A 19,224-nucleotide genomic window follows, 5' to 3' on the forward strand; every position below is an offset into this window, starting at 1 on the left:
ATGGCGCTGCAGTTCGGCGGGGCGGGCGCGCCAGGCACAGCCGAGGAGCCGGCGTTGGTGGGGGGGAGCTTCGGGGCTGCGGACTCGTTCCCCAAGGACTTCGGCTACGGGGAGGAGGAGGAGGAGGCGGAGCTGGAGGGAGGCCCGGGGCCCGGTGGGCCCGGGGGCGGCGCGGGCGGGCCCGGCGGCGGCGCGGGCGGGGCGGACTCCAAGCCGCGGATTCTGCTCATGGGGCTGCGGCGCAGCGGGAAATCTTCCATCCAGAAGGTGAGGGGCAGCCGGCGGCTCCCCGCCCCTGCCTGCCGCGCTGCCTCTCCGGCGCCGAGCTGGTTCTCCCCGCCCTGCCGCTCTTCGGGCAATTTCTACTTTTTGTTGTGGGCCCGTGTGGCGAAGTTGGAGCGACGGAAGCCTCCTCCTTACAGACGTTTGCTTTCCAGAATGGACTCTGATCATCTGCCCTAGAGAGGAAGGTTGTGTAGCATAGGTTGTAGCCTTTGTATTTCTTCACTTTTAAGGCGTAAAAAGTGAAGACGCTGGTGTGAAATTTATCATGAGTAGGGTTTTTACGTGGTGTAGGTGTGTGGTGTTTGGCTAGTGCTTCCATTTGGAAGGCTTGAGCCGTTGTTTTGCCCTTTGATGCTTTGAGGGAGACTTCTGCTTTTGTGAGAGCAGAAAGAGCCTCTGGTTTCCTTTAGAGCGAGTAAACGAGAGTCCCTTGGCGAGGAGGAAATGCAGCAGTTCCGGTGCCTTAGGTTTGTTGGTAGCTTTGTGAAGGCACTAGTGTTTCTTAATAAAAATAAGACAAAACTGACTTTTGATTTGCCAGGTAGCTCACTGGAATTGCAGCAGTCAGAACAATCCTTGTTCCTCAGTGCAAATTTTGTTTGTAGTCCCTCCTATGAACTTTGCATAGGTGATGTTTTTATGGCAGGATGTTACTAGTGAAATGCATAAGTCTCAGCTCTAGACTTAAGGGCCTCAAATTTGTTTCAGATGCAAGTGTGAAAGCCTACAGAGATTTTTATAAAGTTTTTGTGCAGAGAAGCCTCTTTGGACATGACAGTATAGAAGGTATGCATCTGCTCCTTTTAGCAAAGTTGTGCAGGCTGCTTGGTGATCCAGGACTGCAGTAAACCAATGAGTTCTGAGCTGACTTCAGCCTCTGTTAGTGAGAAATCTTTTCCATTGTGCTGTGCTGAAATCCAGTGGCAGCCTGGACTGTTGTTGCTTTTTAGCCTTATCAGTTACTCCCCATTATTTAGGTCAAATGCTCCCACTGTATGTGCAAATGTTCTGCTTTCACTGAAAGCCTTTTTTCCAACTCTTTTAGTCATGTGAATGGTATTCGTTGTAGACTCTTATTAGAGATCTGATTGTATTATCCACTTTTGAAAAAACTGAGCCCTAAAAGCAAGAGGAATACAGGAACTCCAGATTACAGATAGATCTCAAGACCCTACAAGTCTCTTTATAGATGTAGCTTTTGGACTTTTTTTATGGTAGTCTTCAATTTTTTGAGGGTCTATTCCAGTAGTTGTATAGGAAAGGAATAGTGTCATATTGAATATGCAGTAAGAGGACATAGAATTTATCTTTTGCCAGTTACTAATCTTGCTTAGGAATTAGAAGTTATGATTCTGGTTCCTAGGAGCTCATTGTGATGCTGCCTGAGCAAACTCTAATATCAGGAAATTTCTTATTAACAGGGTCCCTGCTCTTAAATCTCTCTAGTTCAAAAATGGGCCAGACCCAGACCCAACCCTTCTGTCTGGGCACCAGCTGATGACCCCCTTGCCAGAAAATAGGGATATATGCAAGAGAAACACTGTGTTGGGGGAAGCATTGGCTTTGTGATTATCTAGAAATTTCTGTGAAAAACATGATTATTAAATAATTTCATGCTTCTGCTGAGAGCAATATTGACAGGAGATCTCTCACAAAAGAAAGAACCACAGTCCTAGGGAGAGACTTTTTTCTCCTTTGGTCAATTGGGTTTTCCATGCTGGTGTAACCTGTTAATACTCAGTAGCAAATTGTAGGTAAATTTTGGGAATGCAGTGATTGCTTCAGTTCATAAGCAAATTTCTGTGCAGACTTGCATAACTGAACTTACTGTACTCTACTGATGTAATAGGAAACTGGAAAGAGTTCAGGTGGAGAACATCAATCTGATGAAATGTGCTATTTTGGGAAAAAAAATAGAGGTGACAGTGTTGCTTCCCAGAGACTTATCAGCTTTAAACTGAATTTACTAATTCTGTCCTGCTCTTGTGGGATATGCTGAGTCCCAAAAGAAATGTTGATTTCAGAGTACTTTAGAACTATGCTGCAAACCTTGAAGAATGCAGTACAGCTGCTGTTTTTCTAAAAGTGTTCTTCTCCATACAAATGTCCTGCTGTTTAAAACCTCTTTCAGACCCTGGCCTCCTAAGATGTTTGTCCCAAGGAAATAAATTCTTTCCCTTGGCCTTAGAAGTCTAGGCTGAAGTAATACTTTGAACCTCACTAAACTGTACTAGGTGTGGAGCTGTTTGTCTTGCAGTTTTTTTTGACAGTCTGTTGCATCAGGTCTCTAAAGGATGACTTCTGTAGCTGTCAGAAACATTTGAAGAAACCAAAATTACCAAGTTTGCAGTCCCTATTGTGAAGTTTTTAGGTTTACAAAGTGCTGTATATGAAGTTTGCAGTCCCTAATGTGAAGTTTTTAGATTTACCAAGAGCTGTACATGAAACTTTTTTAATTTTTGCAGTCCTGGTGTATGACTGATTGTTTGGAGTAACTTTCTTGTCTGGTTGAGTTGCATTAGCACAGAGTTCTCTGTTGACACTGGCTGGTTTTGCTACAGGCTGCTTGTGCTGCTTCTCTACAAGGAAGGACTAAAATCCCAGTGGGGCTTTTTGAGTTCTGGCAATGAGTCTGTTTATCATCCTGCAGCTAAACTGTTTTTGCCAGCTGGTGTGAAATCCTTCATCCTTTCTTTAGTGAGCTTTCACGAGAAGTTCCACCTACATAAGAGGAATTATTTACTGTGTGGATGCCTGAGCCCTGGAACAGGCTCCCCAGAGAGGGTGTGGAGTCTCCCTTTGGAGCCACTCAAGAGCTGTCTGGATGCAATCCTGTGTCTTGTGCTCTGGGATGACCCTGCCTGAGCAGGGAGCTTGGATCAGATAACCCCACTGTGTTCCTTCCAACCTCACCCATTCTGTGATTCCCTACTCAAAATGAGTTAATAGATGGCAAGCCACCTAAAACTGAGGTGTTATTTTTGTACTCTTCTGTTGTAGCTTAGGAACCATCTGATTATGTTGTGTTTTAACACTTGACACCAGACTAAAGACAACGTTTCCTTTAGGAATTTCTAAGACTGAAAGGAAAAGTATTAAAAGCTTGCAGTTATTCAACTGGCTTTATGCCAGATCTGACTAGAACAGAATTTGAAAACACTGTGCTAGCCTTGCAGGGAAAAAGAAAGAGTAACTTGGATGTCTGTGTCTCCAGCCAGTAGGATTATTTCTGAAAATGTTTCACTATATGCAGTTGCCTGGTTTTTGTAAGGGATTGGCAATTTCTTTAGCTGATACAGAAAGCTGTCAATTTACCTAAAGAAAGCTATAAATTTTAGAATGGGTAAACCCATTTGTAAAATTCAAATCATAAATCTTTCACTAATTTCTTCTGATAAGATAAAATCTAGACTATTATTTGTGTTCTTTTCACAGGTGGTGTTTCACAAAATGTCTCCCAATGAGACTCTGTTCTTGGAAAGTACCAACAAAATCTACAAGGATGATATTTCCAACAGTTCATTTGTGAACTTCCAAATATGGGATTTTCCTGGACAGATGGACTTTTTTGATCCAACATTTGATTATGAGATGATCTTCAGAGGAACAGGTGCTCTAATATATGTTATTGATGCCCAGGTAAATACAAATCACAAGGAAGTTTTATTTTTACTTTTTGTGGGAAAGGGATGATCAAGAGGCCAGTAATTTATATTTTTAGAAAAGTTCATTTATATTTTCAGATAAGTTCATAAGGCTTCTGCTATGTATGAAGAGATGCATTGGCAATCTGACTTCTGGTGTGTGGTTTTGTTTTGGTGGAGTGACTGGACATATGCTGCTGGTGGAGAGAGTGGAAAAGGGCTCCTACTCTGAACTTACCTGTTCTGTAATAATAGGGAGAACCTGCTTGGTTAGATGGTCTGAATGATCCCTTTTTTCTGCTCTGGAGTTCAATTAATAACACACAGTTCAATTAATAACAGCTTACTTCTGACTTCAGGTTCTAGTATTGTTATACTGGTATCTGGTAGCTTCTAATCAACCTAGGATTTGCACCCTGGGAGGTTTTCTGGTTATTGGGACCATCTTGGGGTCTCTGCCTTGTGCTGGAGTTGAAGTGTAACCCACCTTTTGCTCTGAAGTCTGGTTTTGTGTAGCTGAGCCTTGTATAGCTAATGAAAATTAATTTGCATAAAGAATCTAAACTGCTTGGATTTATGACACATCCAGGTATTCTCTTGTCCCATATTTCTATTTAGTTACAGAATTGAAGTTCTTGCACTGAAATATTTTGTCTTTGTGCAGAATGGAATAGTTATCAGGCAGCAACTTTGTCATTCATTCCTGCCAAAACTGATTTACAGGATGACTACATGGAAGCTTTAACAAGACTCCACATTACAGTTTCAAAAGCCTACAAGGTCAACCCAGAAATGAACTTTGAAGTTTTTATTCATAAAGTTGATGGTTTATCAGATGACCATAAAATAGAAACTCAGAGGGATATTCATCAGAGGGCTAATGATGATCTTACAGATGCTGGGCTTGAAAAACTTCACCTTAGGTGAGTTGAAGACTCTGGCATATGTGATTCATGCTGTTGCTGATATGCATACAGATTAAAGGCTTTTAGATGTAATACTGGAACAACTGCAGCAAGATCTGGGTAGTTTCTTATTGAACCAACTTGTATAAAAAGATTGCTGAATTTATGCACAAGCCTCAGCTGTTAGGCTGACTGAAAAAGAGGCAGGCTGCTGTATCAGATTCCAATCAACAGATTTATCCCTGCTCAGTGATAATTGAAAGTTTCTCTTTCAGTGTAACAGATTTACATGTGGAATGGAGGGGCAGGGAAAAGAGAGGGGAACCTCTCTGCCTTCTAGGCCTGGCTTGCACTGACTTTTCCCTGTGATTAGTGTGACTGGTTCTAAAAGCTCAGTCTGTTAGTTGAGATTTGGCTCACTTTTAAGGTATTTTCTACAGACATCTTTAAAACAAGCTATTTTCTCTGGTTTTGTTGTTCTTTTGATTCTTGTGGAGCCAGTATCTCTCTGTTAATGTGAAAAAAGTGGAAGACCAGGAATGGGACTGGAAGAAGTCTGATTAAGCATTTTTACACCTTTGTGATAAGCATTGTGTAGGCAAAGTGTATTCTAACAATGCTCAGGTTTTTGTTTTTGTTCTCCCATCTCTCAAGGATGGGAAAAATCTGTTCCATGTGTACTCCAGCTGCTCAGAACTTTGATTCTTTGTGCAATGTCCAGACATATTTGTGATAAAGTCATCCCAAGCAAAAGTAGCAGGCCTGAATGTTAAAAAATGTAACTTTAACATTTCTATTACAGTTCTGAAACACTCTTGAATCTTCTTTTTCTTTTTTCTTTCATTGCCCTCCCTCCTCATCTCAGCTTTTATTTGACCAGTATCTATGACCATTCAATATTTGAAGCCTTCAGTAAAGTGGTACAGAAGCTCATTCCACAGCTGCCAACCCTGGAAAATCTACTTAATATCTTCATATCAGTAAGTGTTCATCTCACAGAAATTTGAATGAAATAAAAGCAAGTCCTTCTGCTGAAGATTGCTGGCTAGATCTGCCCTTGAGAGATTTGGGTGGCACTCATGTAGGTGTCCTCTGGCAACCTGGTTTTCTATATTAAAAGCTCTTTACCACAGCTAAATTGTGCTGGTGTGTGCTTTGGGACTTTCTCTAAGTGTTGACAAAGTGTATTTTGCCTGGTTATAGCAGCTGATGGAGGTTTCCTGCCAGCAGGGTGTACTGATTACTTTGCTAAGGCAATTAGTAGTTTAATGTACTGGCCAGAGATTTTTTGATAATATGAACTTGGCCTCAGACTGTCTGTTTCATATGACCTGTGAGACTTTTCCCCTTTTTCTCTTAGTGTTTGTGTTTCTTATGGATTTAGAAATTTGCTGCTCTATACTTTCAATCAAATAAAATATCACCCTGGAGACAAGGCCATCTCATTTAAGTTGTCTGTGAGGCTGTTGCAGGCATTTGGACAACAAAGAAAAACCATTTATATCCAGGAGGAGCTGGACACTTACACATGTCACCCCATGCTGCCATATAGTGCTTGTTTGGTAGAGCACTGTTTGTAATAACCTGGCCCAGTGGATAAAGGATGTGTTGACCTTCCCAGTGCCATGAGGATGTAATCTTGATGCCAAAAATTGTCTGGATGTCCTCAGGACACTGTCCTGGGTATTCAGACTAGCTAGGAAAAGATAAGGAGTGCTTCTGGTGCATAAATAGAAAAGAAGCTTTGCCAGTAGTGTATGTATGATAAATTCAACCACAAAAGGCTTCTAAACTTTGTATGAGCACGTGCACTTTACCAAAGTGCTCAGGTACAAATGGCATTGTGCTTTTCCATGCTCATAATGTGCTACTTTTCATGGGTTTTTAACTTCAGAAGCTGACTTAGTTGCTCTGCATGTTAAACTGCATGGCAAATGCTTCATGCAGAAACTGAACTGCCAAGATACTACAAGCATAAATTTAAGAGTCAGCACACTGCTATAAAATATCTCTGAGCTCAGTCCTTTAGGAGGATGTGAATTCTGGCTCTTCTGGAGTTAATAGAAACACAGAAGAGGTAAATTGCTGAATATGGATTCTGGAAGCATAGTAAAGTGTAACCTTAATAATGATTAGTTAAATAATAAACTGAAAAGAATTGTACCAGAGTCCCCAGTTTTATTTTTGTCAGCTATGTGATGTTGATATGTATTATGGCAACAAGGATATTGTATTTGTAAAGTAAATGCTCTAAATCTTGTATCTATCCTAAGCCTCTAAATTGCTTATATTTAAACCATCTTCTGCTCTTAAGAATGTGAAAATGTATTAATTCTAGTTGAGATTGTAAAAATGCAATTGTTCTAAAAATTCATCCAAATTCTTTCTCTTTCTGAAGAATTCAGGCATTGAAAAAGCTTTTCTCTTCGATGTAGTCAGCAAAATCTACATTGCAACAGACAGTTCTCCTGTGGACATGCAGTCATATGAGTTGTGCTGTGACATGATTGATGTAGTCATAGATGTTTCCTGTATATATGGGTAAGTGATGAATACTCTTAGGAAAAAAGAGTCCTCAGAAGGTGTAGAAACACCTGTTTCTTTAGGAATAGGTTGCAAACTGTGCAGTTGGTGCTGCCTTTGTCATGCAGCAAAATGCTATCAGTTGGTCTTTAGAGCACATTGATTCTGTGAGTAACTAAGCTAAATCCAAATTGTTTGGCAGGATTTATACTCGGTTTGTTTCCCTCCACTGATGGCACTAGACAGCTATGTAACATTTGTAGAAATTGTGTTTCTAAACACAATTTACACAAAATATTCGAAAATACACAAGTATATATTCATCTATATATGTATATATATATACAAGTATATTTCAAATAGTTTACACAAGTATTTGAAAATCTGAATACTGCTGTGTCTGGTTTGGCATGGTGGAGCAGGTACATAAATACCTGCAATTAATTGGGGTTAATAGCGTGCCATAAGTGTAACTTGCAGTGACATTGCTTTGAGACTTGCTGCAGTCTGAACAGAATAACAATTGCAAGATCAACTCATCTGCTGCTGACCATCTATGAGGGATGCATACAGTGCTGATATCTCACAATTTACAGCAGAGTTATACTTCCCACTGGACTTGAGAGGTGGTTCTGAAGAAGTGATAACTTATGTTAGAACTGTAGCCTGGAAAATGCAGTGCTACCAAGAAAATACCACAGCATTTCATGATCTGTCTCCTGATGTGTTGATCCATGGTTGTGTAACTGTTTGATTTGGGGTTTTTTTCAGGAGTGCTTAGAAGTAACTTGCAATACATCATTTGCTTCTATAGTAGCTTATCTAACACTAATAACTTGAAGGTAGAAAACAGCATGCTCATCTTTTCTTGTAAATGCAAGCTGGTGTAGCTTAAGACCAAAAGTGTCCTGCTCCATGTTGCATCCTGTGCCCCAGCCTCACAAAGGAAGTCTTTATATTAATTTACCAAAAGTAATTTCACTGAGCTGTCACTCCAAACATCAAAAGAATTCATGCTGGTAGCTTGCTCCTAACTGCTCATTTGTGATAGTCAGTATCTAATGAAAGCCTCTGCCCTGTTTAGATCTGGCTTTCCTGAGAAACTTAAGTCTGATAATGGTCTTACTCACTGGGAGTATTGAGACCTGCATTGCAGGTTCTCCATTTGCTTAGTTCAGTGTGAGTAATATTCTTCTAACTGCATTTAGCAGCTGTTTGTCTTGGAAGTTACATGTTAGATGATGCCTTGGGTTAACTTGTTCTTTTTTAGGTTAAAAGAAGATGGCACTGGAAGTGCTTATGATAAAGAGTCAATGGCAATTATCAAGCTCAATAACACAACTGTCCTGTACTTAAAGGAAGTAACAAAGTTTTTGGCATTAGTTTGCATTCTTAGAGAAGAGAGTTTTGAGCGCAAAGGTAAGAACTTCCCTGCCATTGAGCAGTCTTTATATAATATTTTTTATCAGCTATAAAATACGAATATGACTTTACAAGTCACCTTGATTTTTGTGTGACTAAATTTGTGTAGTTTCTTATGGGAGGAAATTTTTATTTTTTGGCGATATAATGAGGTCATATTTTTAAATTGTGAGTCATCACTTTAGTCACTGTCCTGCTGCCAAAATGACTTGTGTAGCTAACATGAGCTCTGCTCTACCATCTGTTTTAGTGAGATCAGTGGTATGGAGCCATGGGCCCCTTACCTGCTGTTTAATCATGAATATACACCTTGCATTCCAAATTATTACCTGAGACGATCCAAATAAATACTAACATCAGTAAAACTTTGTTAAATCTTCTCAATCCAAATTTATACTAAATAATTAGCAAAATACCTATTTGATATTGATTTTGAAGCTGTGTTTACATAAATATGCCAATCTGAGCCCAGTTTTTCCTCTCCTTGCCAGGTTTGATAGACTACAATTTCCATTGCTTCCGCAAAGCCATCCATGAAGTTTTTGAAGTAGGTGTTGCCTCCCACAGGATCTGCAACCATCAATCAAGCACCTCAAATATGAAAGCAGTGACTCACAATGGCACACCTAGGAATGCAGTCTAGGGGAAAGCTAAAGACCTTGGGTAGACTTGTCAGCTCTTCACTCCAAAGTTTTGTGGAACAAGAGAAGAGTAGTCTGAAAGCCTGAAGTATGTTTCAGAGAAGAGTGGTCCTAACTGTGGAACAGCAGATTGTAACTCATGTTGGGCAACTGAGACTACTGTGAAAATACTTTGAGGCCAGTGGAGTTAGAAATGCCAGTTTGAAATCAGCTGTATTGCAAATGCAGTAGGTTTTCAGTTTGGAGTCCTCTTTTAACAGTCTGTGTCTGACTGATTGCCTGGTCAAAACTTACAAACAATTGAGTTGGGTTTTGTGTGAAACACTGAACAGTCACTTGCTTAACTTTTTAAATTTTTTTTTAAATTAATCTGTAGAATATCCTCTTTTGCTTAAGTTTACCTCCTGTCATGCAAAAACAAAATTGGTGTTATTAAGGCTTGTGAAACTCAAGCTTTTTGCTTGCTGAGGCTGGTCTCAAATCATTCCATTAAGTAGTTCTTGTTCTTGCTGGTGTGCTCATAGTTCTCATGAATTCTGTGCTTGTTAAGTGGATGCAAGATAGAGAGCTCTGTTCTAGTGATCATGTGTTTGTTTAGAGAACTGACCTGGAGCTTCATTTTAAGAGATAGTGATACTTTGCTTTCAGACCACACTTCTTGGTATGTCCCCTTTGATGGAAGGGAAGGATTAAAATCAGAAATAAACTACCTGCTCTCTTTTGCAAAAACATGGATGTCATAAATCTGTGTGATTAATCCTATTCATGAAACAACTGTATGGCTAACTAAACTGAAATGTCTGCCATCTGTTGGAACAAAGCAGCCACTTTCAGCTATTCCCAAGCAAAGAAATTACCAAGTTACTGACTTTTGATGGTGGATCTTTCTCCACTCTCTGACTGATAATCAAGACACTTCCTAGCAAAATGTCTGAGGGTGTTACCTGTGCATGGCAATTAAGTTCACTGTGCCATAATTTACTAATAGTACTGGACTTTGGAAGTACATTGATTCTGTACTATGACAAACACCCTCTTGTTTGTCTCTGTGCAATCTGACTAAAATAGTGGTTTTTCTGATTTTGTGAATTCTGCTGACTTTCATACTATGGGCAGTGTATGTGAATCCTTTAATTTATTGGTATTAGTAGTGCAGATGTCATTCTGTACACCAGCCTTGCTGTGCAGGAGGCTCAGCCACTGGCCCATAAAGACCTTGCCTCCTTTTACCTGTCCCTATGTGTGTATAGGTGTTGCAAAGCCATTGGACCAACTATACAAGTCCCACTATAAAATTTTCTGCAAGAAGAACTAATTGGAGTGATTTCTGCAGCTGGTGTATTTATGTGGTCAGAAATTACCATGGGACTGCTTCTGTGCTTATAGAATGAACTTCCATTGATATATGTAAAAATGAATATACATGCATTAACATTGGGTTGTATGCACATTCTGTGTAAATGTTTGTTTTTTTTTTTACAGCAGGAAGCTGGAATTCAAGTGCTCTAGGTCTGTTCTCTTAAATCTAGGCTGAGCCCTTTTTTGCTAATGGAACTGCAGAGCTTATTTTGAGGGAGTGCAGTGGGTTCTTAAAATGGGATTTTGTAGTTTGCAAACACTATCACAGTTCAGATTCTGAAGGTAAGAGGAGAAGTAATTGGCAAAATAACAGGAAGAAAGAATCCCCATTTGTGCAGTGAGTTTTCCATGTTCTAAGTACATGCATATGTTCTCTTTCTTTTCACCCACTACAGGATTTTGTGCTAATAAAATGAAAAAAAAAAAGGTCAAACTGTAACACAATTATTTCTGTTTGTCTTTATGGACAGAAGTCTATAAAGGCCTCTGTGGTTAAGCAAACTTTTAAAATCAATGTTATCTTTATGGTATACTTAAAAAAAGTTAAATACTACATTCCCATTTAGTCAGCCTTAGCTTTCATTTTAATTAAAAACTGTCTCAGAACTAAGCTCTGAAAGTTAAATTTGTTGAAAGTTCAATTTAAAAGGAGTACAGTATTTTAGTTCACTGAATTAAGATGCTGTTATAGAAGGAGAGTGTCAGTAACCCATTGCTGCTTAATTGAGTTTTTGGCTTCTGAAAGCCAAGGGAGGGGGAAGGATAGGAATTAGGCTTTATTTTCTTCCTTGGGCAGGAACTTGTCTCTCCTTCCTGTGCTGACCTGCTGCAGGGAGAGATGCTATTAGAGAGAAGGGAAGGCAGTATCACAGTATCTCAAATAAAGCACTGAACTGCAGAGGAAACCATCAATTGAAGCTTCACTTTTCTGCCTTTTTTCCTCCTTTTTCCTCCTCTGAACCTGTATTACTGTGGATGTTCTGCAGTCTTTTTTTGCAAACAATTGAGAACCTGTGATTTTAAGGAGAAGAATGGCGCAGACAGGGGAGGGCACAGGCAAAACAGTAACCCATCTGCTGAGGGAAGGGATAAAATTTCTTTCTGTTGAAGAATAAAGCAATTCCTTGCAAGGTACCTTTCAAAGCTTTGCATTGTTGGGCACGGGGGCATTGCTGATGACTGGCTGAATTTCCCATTGGCAATTATGCACAGGAGAGGGATGGAGGGAAAGACCAAGCCTGTGAACAGGGGCAGAGCAATTAAAGGCAGTATCACTGCTGCTCTGAAGGTGTAATATGTCACCATTTGGCTGGAACGCACCCAAAATCCCTCCTCACTGCATCTCTTGCTCTGTATCTCATGGATAGCTGCTGTCCTGTGGGGAAGATGAAACAGGAAAGCCTTATAAATACGATTGCCTGGCAAAAGGTTTTGAGAATATGGAAACTATAATTGAAAATTATTGAAATGAAAGCAAGCTTTGAGATCCCTCAGTTACTGAACAACTGGAAAACAATGGCAGGGCCAGCTGAAGGTGATCCCCTTTGGATCAAACAATCCCCTCTGCTTGCAGACAGGCCCAAGGCTCAGAGCAGACCCTGCCAGCTTGGCAGAAGGGGCCAAAGAGGAGTTTTTAGGGTTTAAAATGCAACCCAGTGTGGTAATGTTATTGGTATGGTAAATTTACATACAGCCTATTAGAATAGGCTTTACATTATATGGTAATGTTAAACCTATTCTAATAGGCTGTATGTAAATGCTGTAGGATTTGTATCTTGTACTCGAGTGGATAGTGAGAATTAGAATATTCAGCACAGAAGAAGATTTATGGTATTGTAATGGGAACCTCGCTCTCGCTCTTGCTTTTTACTCTTTGCTCTCTCTTTGTGGCTCCTCTTTGGGGTCTGCTCTGAGCTGTGGCTGGCAGCTCCCAGCAGGGCCCCTTTGCAATAACCCACAAGTTCCCAGCCCTGGCTGCAGAGATCTCTGCTCTCTGTCCGTCCCCACCATCCCACCCTCGTTGCTCCAGCGCTGTCCTGCTCGGGGAACGGGATCAGCTGCGCTCGGCTGGGAGCTCCTCCCGCTCCGAAGCGCCCCGGGCAGCTCAGCCCGGCCTCGGCCGCCGCTGTGCGGGCTCGGGGCGGGCTCAGCCCCGGCCACCCTCGGCCTCTCCCGCCCGCCGTGGCTGTGGGCAGCCCTGCCCCGGGGCCGGTACCGGAGCCGCCCCGCCCGGGCCGGGCAGTGCGCGGCGCTGGGAGCAGCCGGACGGACGGACGGACGGACGGACGGACGCCTGTGTGTGCGCGGTCTTCTCTCATTTGGGGAAAATTTTCTGTTCCCTTTGGTGCGGAATAGAGAGATGCCTGTGTGTGCGTGGTCTTTAGGAAAGATTTGTGTTTCCTTCCGTGCAGAATAGCGGAACGCCTGTAGTAAGACTCCACAACCGACGCCTGTTTGCGCGTGGTTTTTATGATTTAGGGAAGATTTTTGTTCCTTTCAATGCCGAATAGTGGGACGCCTGTAAGACTCCGCAATGTATGCGTGGTCTTCTCTCATTCAGGAAATATTTTGAGCTCCCTTTTGTGGCGAATAACGGGACCCCTGCGTGTGCGTGGTTTTTATCATTCAGCGAAGATTTTGTATTCCCTTTAGTGCAGGATAACGGGACGTCTGTGTGTGCGTGGTTTTTCTCATTTAGGGAAAGTTTTGAGTTCCTTTTGGTGCGGAATAGCGGGACGCCTCTTTGTGCGTGGTCTCTTCTCATTTAGGAAATATTTCGAGTTCCCTTTGGTGCCGAATAGCGAGACGCCCGTAAGACTCCACAACAGACGCCTGTGTGTGCATGGTCATTTTCTCATTTAGGGAAGGTTTTGGGTTGCTTTTGGTGCGGAACAGAGAGACACTTGTGTGCGCGTGGTTTTTCTCATTTAGGGAAGGTTTTTGTTTCCATCGGTGAGGAATAGCGGGTTTGAGTTTTGGGCTTGCAGCAGCCGCTCTCTGTAGACGGCGCTCTAGTAACGCGTCTGCAGGAAAGCTTTAAAAATGAGATTCCACTGACCCCTGCTGCTGTGTATGTGGCCAGCTTCTCCCTGCCTTTCCTTTTCTTGCTATTCTCTGCCTCCCAGAACAGTTTTTTTTTATACTCTGAAAGTTGTGGAAACTGTAGCAGGAGAAATGTAGCCTTTAAAAAAATGAGTTCTAGGGATGCCTTCTCTGAATGCTGGCGTTCTTTGAGGTTTGCGTTTGGTAAAAATCTCTTGTGCTGTCTGTTTAAACAAGCTGGAAGCTGGACTTGAAGGGACACTAATTAAGTTTGCTTATGACACTAAATTTGGAGGGGATGTCAACTCCCTCAAAGGAAAGTGAAAGTTGCTCTCTCATAATATATTGTTAAATCTGTAATTACCTTACAAAATGTTTTTAAAACCTTTTACCCTATGACATAACAAAGATAAAGGGAATTATGTTAATTCCCTGCTTTTATGTCACTTGGGGCAAATAAAAGAGAAGCTATTGCAGTCTATCCATATCTTGCTTGACTTTGATTTTTACAATCAAGTTTGTATTGATGTTGTGCCCATCCTTCTCTCCCACCAACAATCTCTCCATCCTTTTGGGCTCCTAACTGATTATTCTTTATCTGAAATCTGTAAGAAAAAAGTCAAAGAGGAAATATGTTGAAATACCAAGTAAAATTAAACCACCTGGTGGATAAAAGTAGGGTGGATCCATTTCATTCTTTTTGGCTTGCAGCGAGTGAATTGGTTATTCAGTGCTCCCCTGTGATCTAAAGACTGTTTATTTTCCTGCCCTCTAGATGGCTGTCTTGTTCTCTTTGAAAGAATATTACACTCTCTGATAGAGCTGTAAGGCAGAAAGTTTATCTAATTAGTCTCAGTTTCTACACGTTTGTGTATTTGCAATGTGCTTTAACGTTTATGAACAAAAATTACAATATGTGACTTGAAAACCTCCTGTGAACCACTGTCAGCTGTTATGTCTTCTGTTTCTGGGCAGGAGGTGGATAAGTACTAACTTGTTTCAGAGAATTGAAAGTATTTACTAATAAACTTTCCATTGTATCAAAAAGCTGCTAACTTATTGCACAAGAAAACTTTTGTAAATGATAATATAATTGCCAAACAACAGCTTAATAAAGCCACATCTTCAATCATCCATCAGCAGTGTGGAGTGAAAATTTCCTGAGGTTTTCAGTTCTTCCTTGTTAAAAAAAAAACCACAAACCTAAAATTTTTGGTTCTTGAAGTCCTTCCTTTATTTAATTAAATTTAAATTTTGTTAAATTTTGTCTTCAGAAGGTGAATTCTGATAGTTGGTAAATCTGTAGCGGGGTCTTCATGAGGTGTTCATTGGATGTTATCCCATCCAAGCAGGCATTTTAACACAAACATACTTATATCAACTATTTCACTACTATATCTAAGCTTAATTAATAACAGAAATAAAAATGCTATCTTTATAACAGTTACTTTAACAGCACACATATAAAATCCATTTTAATATTTGTGAAAAGCTAATATTCCAATATGTATCTATATTATCTGTATACTATCTATATTATAGCATGTATCTATATTATATCTATATTATAATATGTATTTATACTTTTTAATATATATATTGTAATATGTATCTATACTTTTATACTTATATATATATACACACTATATATACTATATATATTATATCTATATTATAACATGTATCTATACATATATACATACATATATATACACACACTATATATAGTGTATATGATATCTATATTATAATATGTATAATATATACATATTATAATATAGATCGGGATCTCTGCCCTTCCCAAAAACTCTCCAGATCTCCCTTCCTAAAATCCCTCAGGATCTCTGCCCTTTCTATCCAAAATCCCTCCACATCTCTGCACTTCCCAGCTAGAACCCCTCGGGATTTCTGCGCTTCCCAAAATCCTTCCAGATCTCTGCCCTTTCCAGCCAGAATCCTTTGGGGTCTCTGCCTTTCCCATCCAAAATCCCTCAAGATCTCTGCCCTTCCTAAAATACCTTGGGTTCTCTGCACTTCCAAAATTCCTCAGGATCTCTGCACCTCCTAAAATCCCACAGGATCTCTGCCCTGCCCAACCCAAATCCCTCTGGATCTCTGCACTTTCTATCCAAAATCCCTCCAGGTCTCTGCGCTTCTCAGCCTGAATCCCTTGGGATCTCTGCCTTCCCAAAAGCCCTCAGGATCTCTGCCTTTCCTAAAATCTTCTCAGGATCTCGGCCTTTCCCTGAATCCCTCGGGATCTCTGCACTTCCTAAAATCCCTCAGGATCTCTGCCCTGCCCAGCCTGAATCTCTCGGGATCTCTGCCCTTTCTATCCAAAATCCCTCAGGATCTCTGCCCTTCCCAGCCAAAATCCTTCCAGATCTCTGCCCTTTCCAGCCAGAATCCTTTGGGGTCTCTGCCTTTCCCATCCAAAATCCCTCAAGATCTCTGCCTTTCCTAAAATACCTTGGGATCTCTGCACTTCCAAAATTCCTCAGGATCTCTGCCCTTCCCAGCCAAAATCCTTCCAGATCTATGCCCATTCCAGCCAGAATCCTTTGGGGTCTCTCTGCCTTTCCCATCCAAAATCCCTCAAGATCTCTGCCCTTCCTAAAATCCCTTGGGATCTCTGCACTTCCAAAATCCCTCAGGGTCTCTGCCCTTACCAGCCAAAATCCCTCCGGATCTCCGCTCTTCCCAGCCTGAATCCCTCAGGATCTCTGCACTTCCTAAAACCTTCACAGAATCTCTGCTCTTCCCCGAATCCTTCGGGATCTCTGCGCTTCATAAAATCCCTCAGGATCTCTGCACTTTCTATCCAAAATCCCTCAGGATCTCTGCACCTTCCAGCCAGAATCACTTGAGATATCTGCCCTTCCCAAAATCCCTCAGGATCTCTGCCCTGCCCAGCCTAAATCCTTCGGGATCTCTGCACCTTCCCAGCCCAAATCCCTCCAGATCTCTGCCATTTCTATCCAAAATACCTCAGTATCTCTGCGCCTTCCAGCCAGAATCACTTGAGATCTCTGCCCTTCCTTAAATCCCTCGGGATCTCTGTGCTTCCCAAAATTCCTCCAGATCTCTGCCGTTCCTGAAATCTTCCTGGGATCTCGGCTCTTCCCCAAATCCCTCGGGATCTCTGCCCTGCCCAAAATCCCCCAGGATAAGGGATGTCTCCAGCTGCACCCTCCCCTCACCTTGGCCACTTCTCTTAAGAAGATCTTCATCTCCATCTCTTAGGCAACAAATGGAAGATTTGCTGAAATTCCCTGAGAGAAAGGGAATTCAGGGAACCCTGAAATTCCCTGAGAAATTCCCCGAGAGAAAGAAAGGAAAAAAAAGAAAAAAAATCCTAATCTCTAACACGGATGAAGACATTTACTTCTCACTGTGTTTCTTTTGTTTCTAAATGACTTTACATATATATTTTTTCCTGCTTCTGAACTACCAAAAATGGAATTTTCTCACTGAAGAGGAAGTGCCCTCCTTTTGACAGCATTGATCTTGGGGTGTTCAGAAACTACTTCAAGTTAATTGCTGTTAAAAACAATTGATAAGGGATGATAACTTACCTGATTGAGCATTGATTAAAATAAGATTAAAATAATTGCTTTCTGGAAAAGGCTCCCTTATAAGTTAATGCTTCTGAAGGGGAGATCATGAGATTATTAAACATCCTTCTGCTGCCACAAAGAATGATGTCAGTTTTCATAAGTGACAATTAGCACAGTGATAGCAACTTTAGGTGAGGAAGTGACTGCCTTAATCTGCCTCTCCTGCATACAGAATCACAGAATGGGCTAGGTTGGAAAACACAGCTTTTGTTGGTCAGTTCAGAAAAAAAAAATCAGAAGTCAAATAAGAGTCTTTTGAGGTTAAGAAAAAAATCACAATGATTACATTTGACTTTATTAAATTATTTGTTTTTACAGAATTTTCAAGTCTACCTAATTTAAATATATTTCCAATGGAGTAGATAATATTTGATAATATTAGATAATCTTGATAGTATTATTAAATAAGCTTCAAAACCTGCATTGACTTTCAGAAATGCTTGATCATCTGAGCAGTTTATCATAAAAGAAAATAAATCAGAAAACTCAAGGGGCAGGAGAAAGTTTAAGGTTTATTTAAGGTTTATTCTTTGAGCAGTAGTGTTTGTGTGAGAATGATGTTTCACCAGGTGTGGTGACAGTAAAAGCAGCAGTGTTTGAAGAGAGGATGATTGCTGAAATATGTCAAAAGTAAATGAATGTAAGAGTTGTTGGGGGAGGTCTTGTCTTTGGAAAAGATGCTTTCAACACACACGTACAAAAAATTAATTCTGTGTCTGCAGCAAAGTCAAAAGTTGGGTAATAATTTTCCTATGTGTGTCTCTTTCTCTTTTTTTCTGATAGTGCCTTTTGCAGAATATACTTATTTAAAATGCCAAGAGCATATAATTTTCTCAAAACTTAATTGAAAATAACATAAGGACCATGTAAATTTAAGTGAAGCTCTGAATTTCATGGTCCAGCTCGGCATCTTTCAGACCAACATTCTCTCACAGATTTGGGAAGACCTACCAAGCTGATCACATCTTTTCCAGATTTTACATTATTCCTTCCTTTTGATCCTGTACAGGAGCTACAATGTGTAACTCTTGATAAAATAGGAAAAGTTTGCTGCAGTTTTATTGAAGTTCCCACCTTTTACTCTGTATGAATCTCCTTTTTAATATCTGATACTGGAATGATAAACAGTATGTATGTATGTATATATATATATATATATATACACACACACACACACACACACACATATATATATATATATATATATATACACATACATGTATATATATAGCTCTATAGAAGATTTATAAACTTTCTGTTTAGTTTTAAACATGTAGATGGCATATCTGTAAGGTACCTTCAGGATTCCTCATATGATAATCTAGTCATGTTATCCATTTACTGTCTGCTCTAAAATCACTTCTTTATTCCTGGTTTTGCTTGGGGATTCAGTCAATCAGAATTATATGTGCATAGTCTAATATTTCATTTTTTTTATTGTCATGCTTCCTCTCTGGAGAAGTAATTATGAAGTATGCTAGCATTCAAGTAAATCTAGATCTTATGTAAATAACAAGAGGTTTCTAATTACATGAAGAATGAATAAAGAGAAAATAGTATCATCAGCACATGACACTGCATGTAATCCAAATATATCCTGAAATAGTGGGACATTTTATTAGAGAGGCATTAATAGCATGAAATATTTAAAGTCTGGTGTCAATATTGTCCATAATGTTTGTTGAGTTGATGCTGCCAAATGATTAATAAATGGAAAATTGATAGCACTCTGAGATGTAACTGATGCAACCACGTTTTGGTTTTAGCAACATTCATCAAATTCTAG

At 40.3% G+C, this 19,224-nt stretch overlaps 1 protein-coding gene across 1 annotated transcript; it reads left to right on the forward strand.

Annotated features, from left to right (window-relative positions):
- RRAGC (Ras related GTP binding C) lies at nucleotides 1-10,500 on the forward strand. The gene is made up of 7 exons (XM_058040079.1): nucleotides 1-267; nucleotides 3,721-3,924; nucleotides 4,653-4,852; nucleotides 5,700-5,814; nucleotides 7,233-7,375; nucleotides 8,628-8,776; nucleotides 9,271-10,500. Exons 1-7 carry the CDS (start codon nucleotides 1-3, stop codon nucleotides 9,420-9,422), a joined length of 1,230 nt encoding a protein of 409 aa, XP_057896062.1. The 3' UTR covers nucleotides 9,423-10,500.
- Nucleotides 10,501-19,224: the final 8,724 nt, after the last annotated feature.

Source organism: Melospiza georgiana, chromosome 24, assembly GCF_028018845.1.
Source record: "Melospiza georgiana isolate bMelGeo1 chromosome 24, bMelGeo1.pri, whole genome shotgun sequence".
Classification (NCBI taxonomy): Eukaryota; Metazoa; Chordata; class Aves; order Passeriformes; family Passerellidae; genus Melospiza; species Melospiza georgiana.

Excerpts from the sequence above, each read along its gene's own strand:
- RRAGC (XM_058040079.1), top strand. The coding sequence starts at position 1 with ATGGCGCTGCAGTTCGGCGGGGCGGGCGCGCCAGGCACAGCCGAGGAG. Across the intron at positions 268-3,720 it reads GGAAATCTTCCATCCAGAAG|GTGGTGTTTCACAAAATGTC; the intron begins GTGAGGGGCAGC and ends TTCTTTTCACAG. Across the intron at positions 7,376-8,627 it reads GATGTTTCCTGTATATATGG|GTTAAAAGAAGATGGCACTG; the intron begins GTAAGTGATGAA and ends GTTCTTTTTTAG.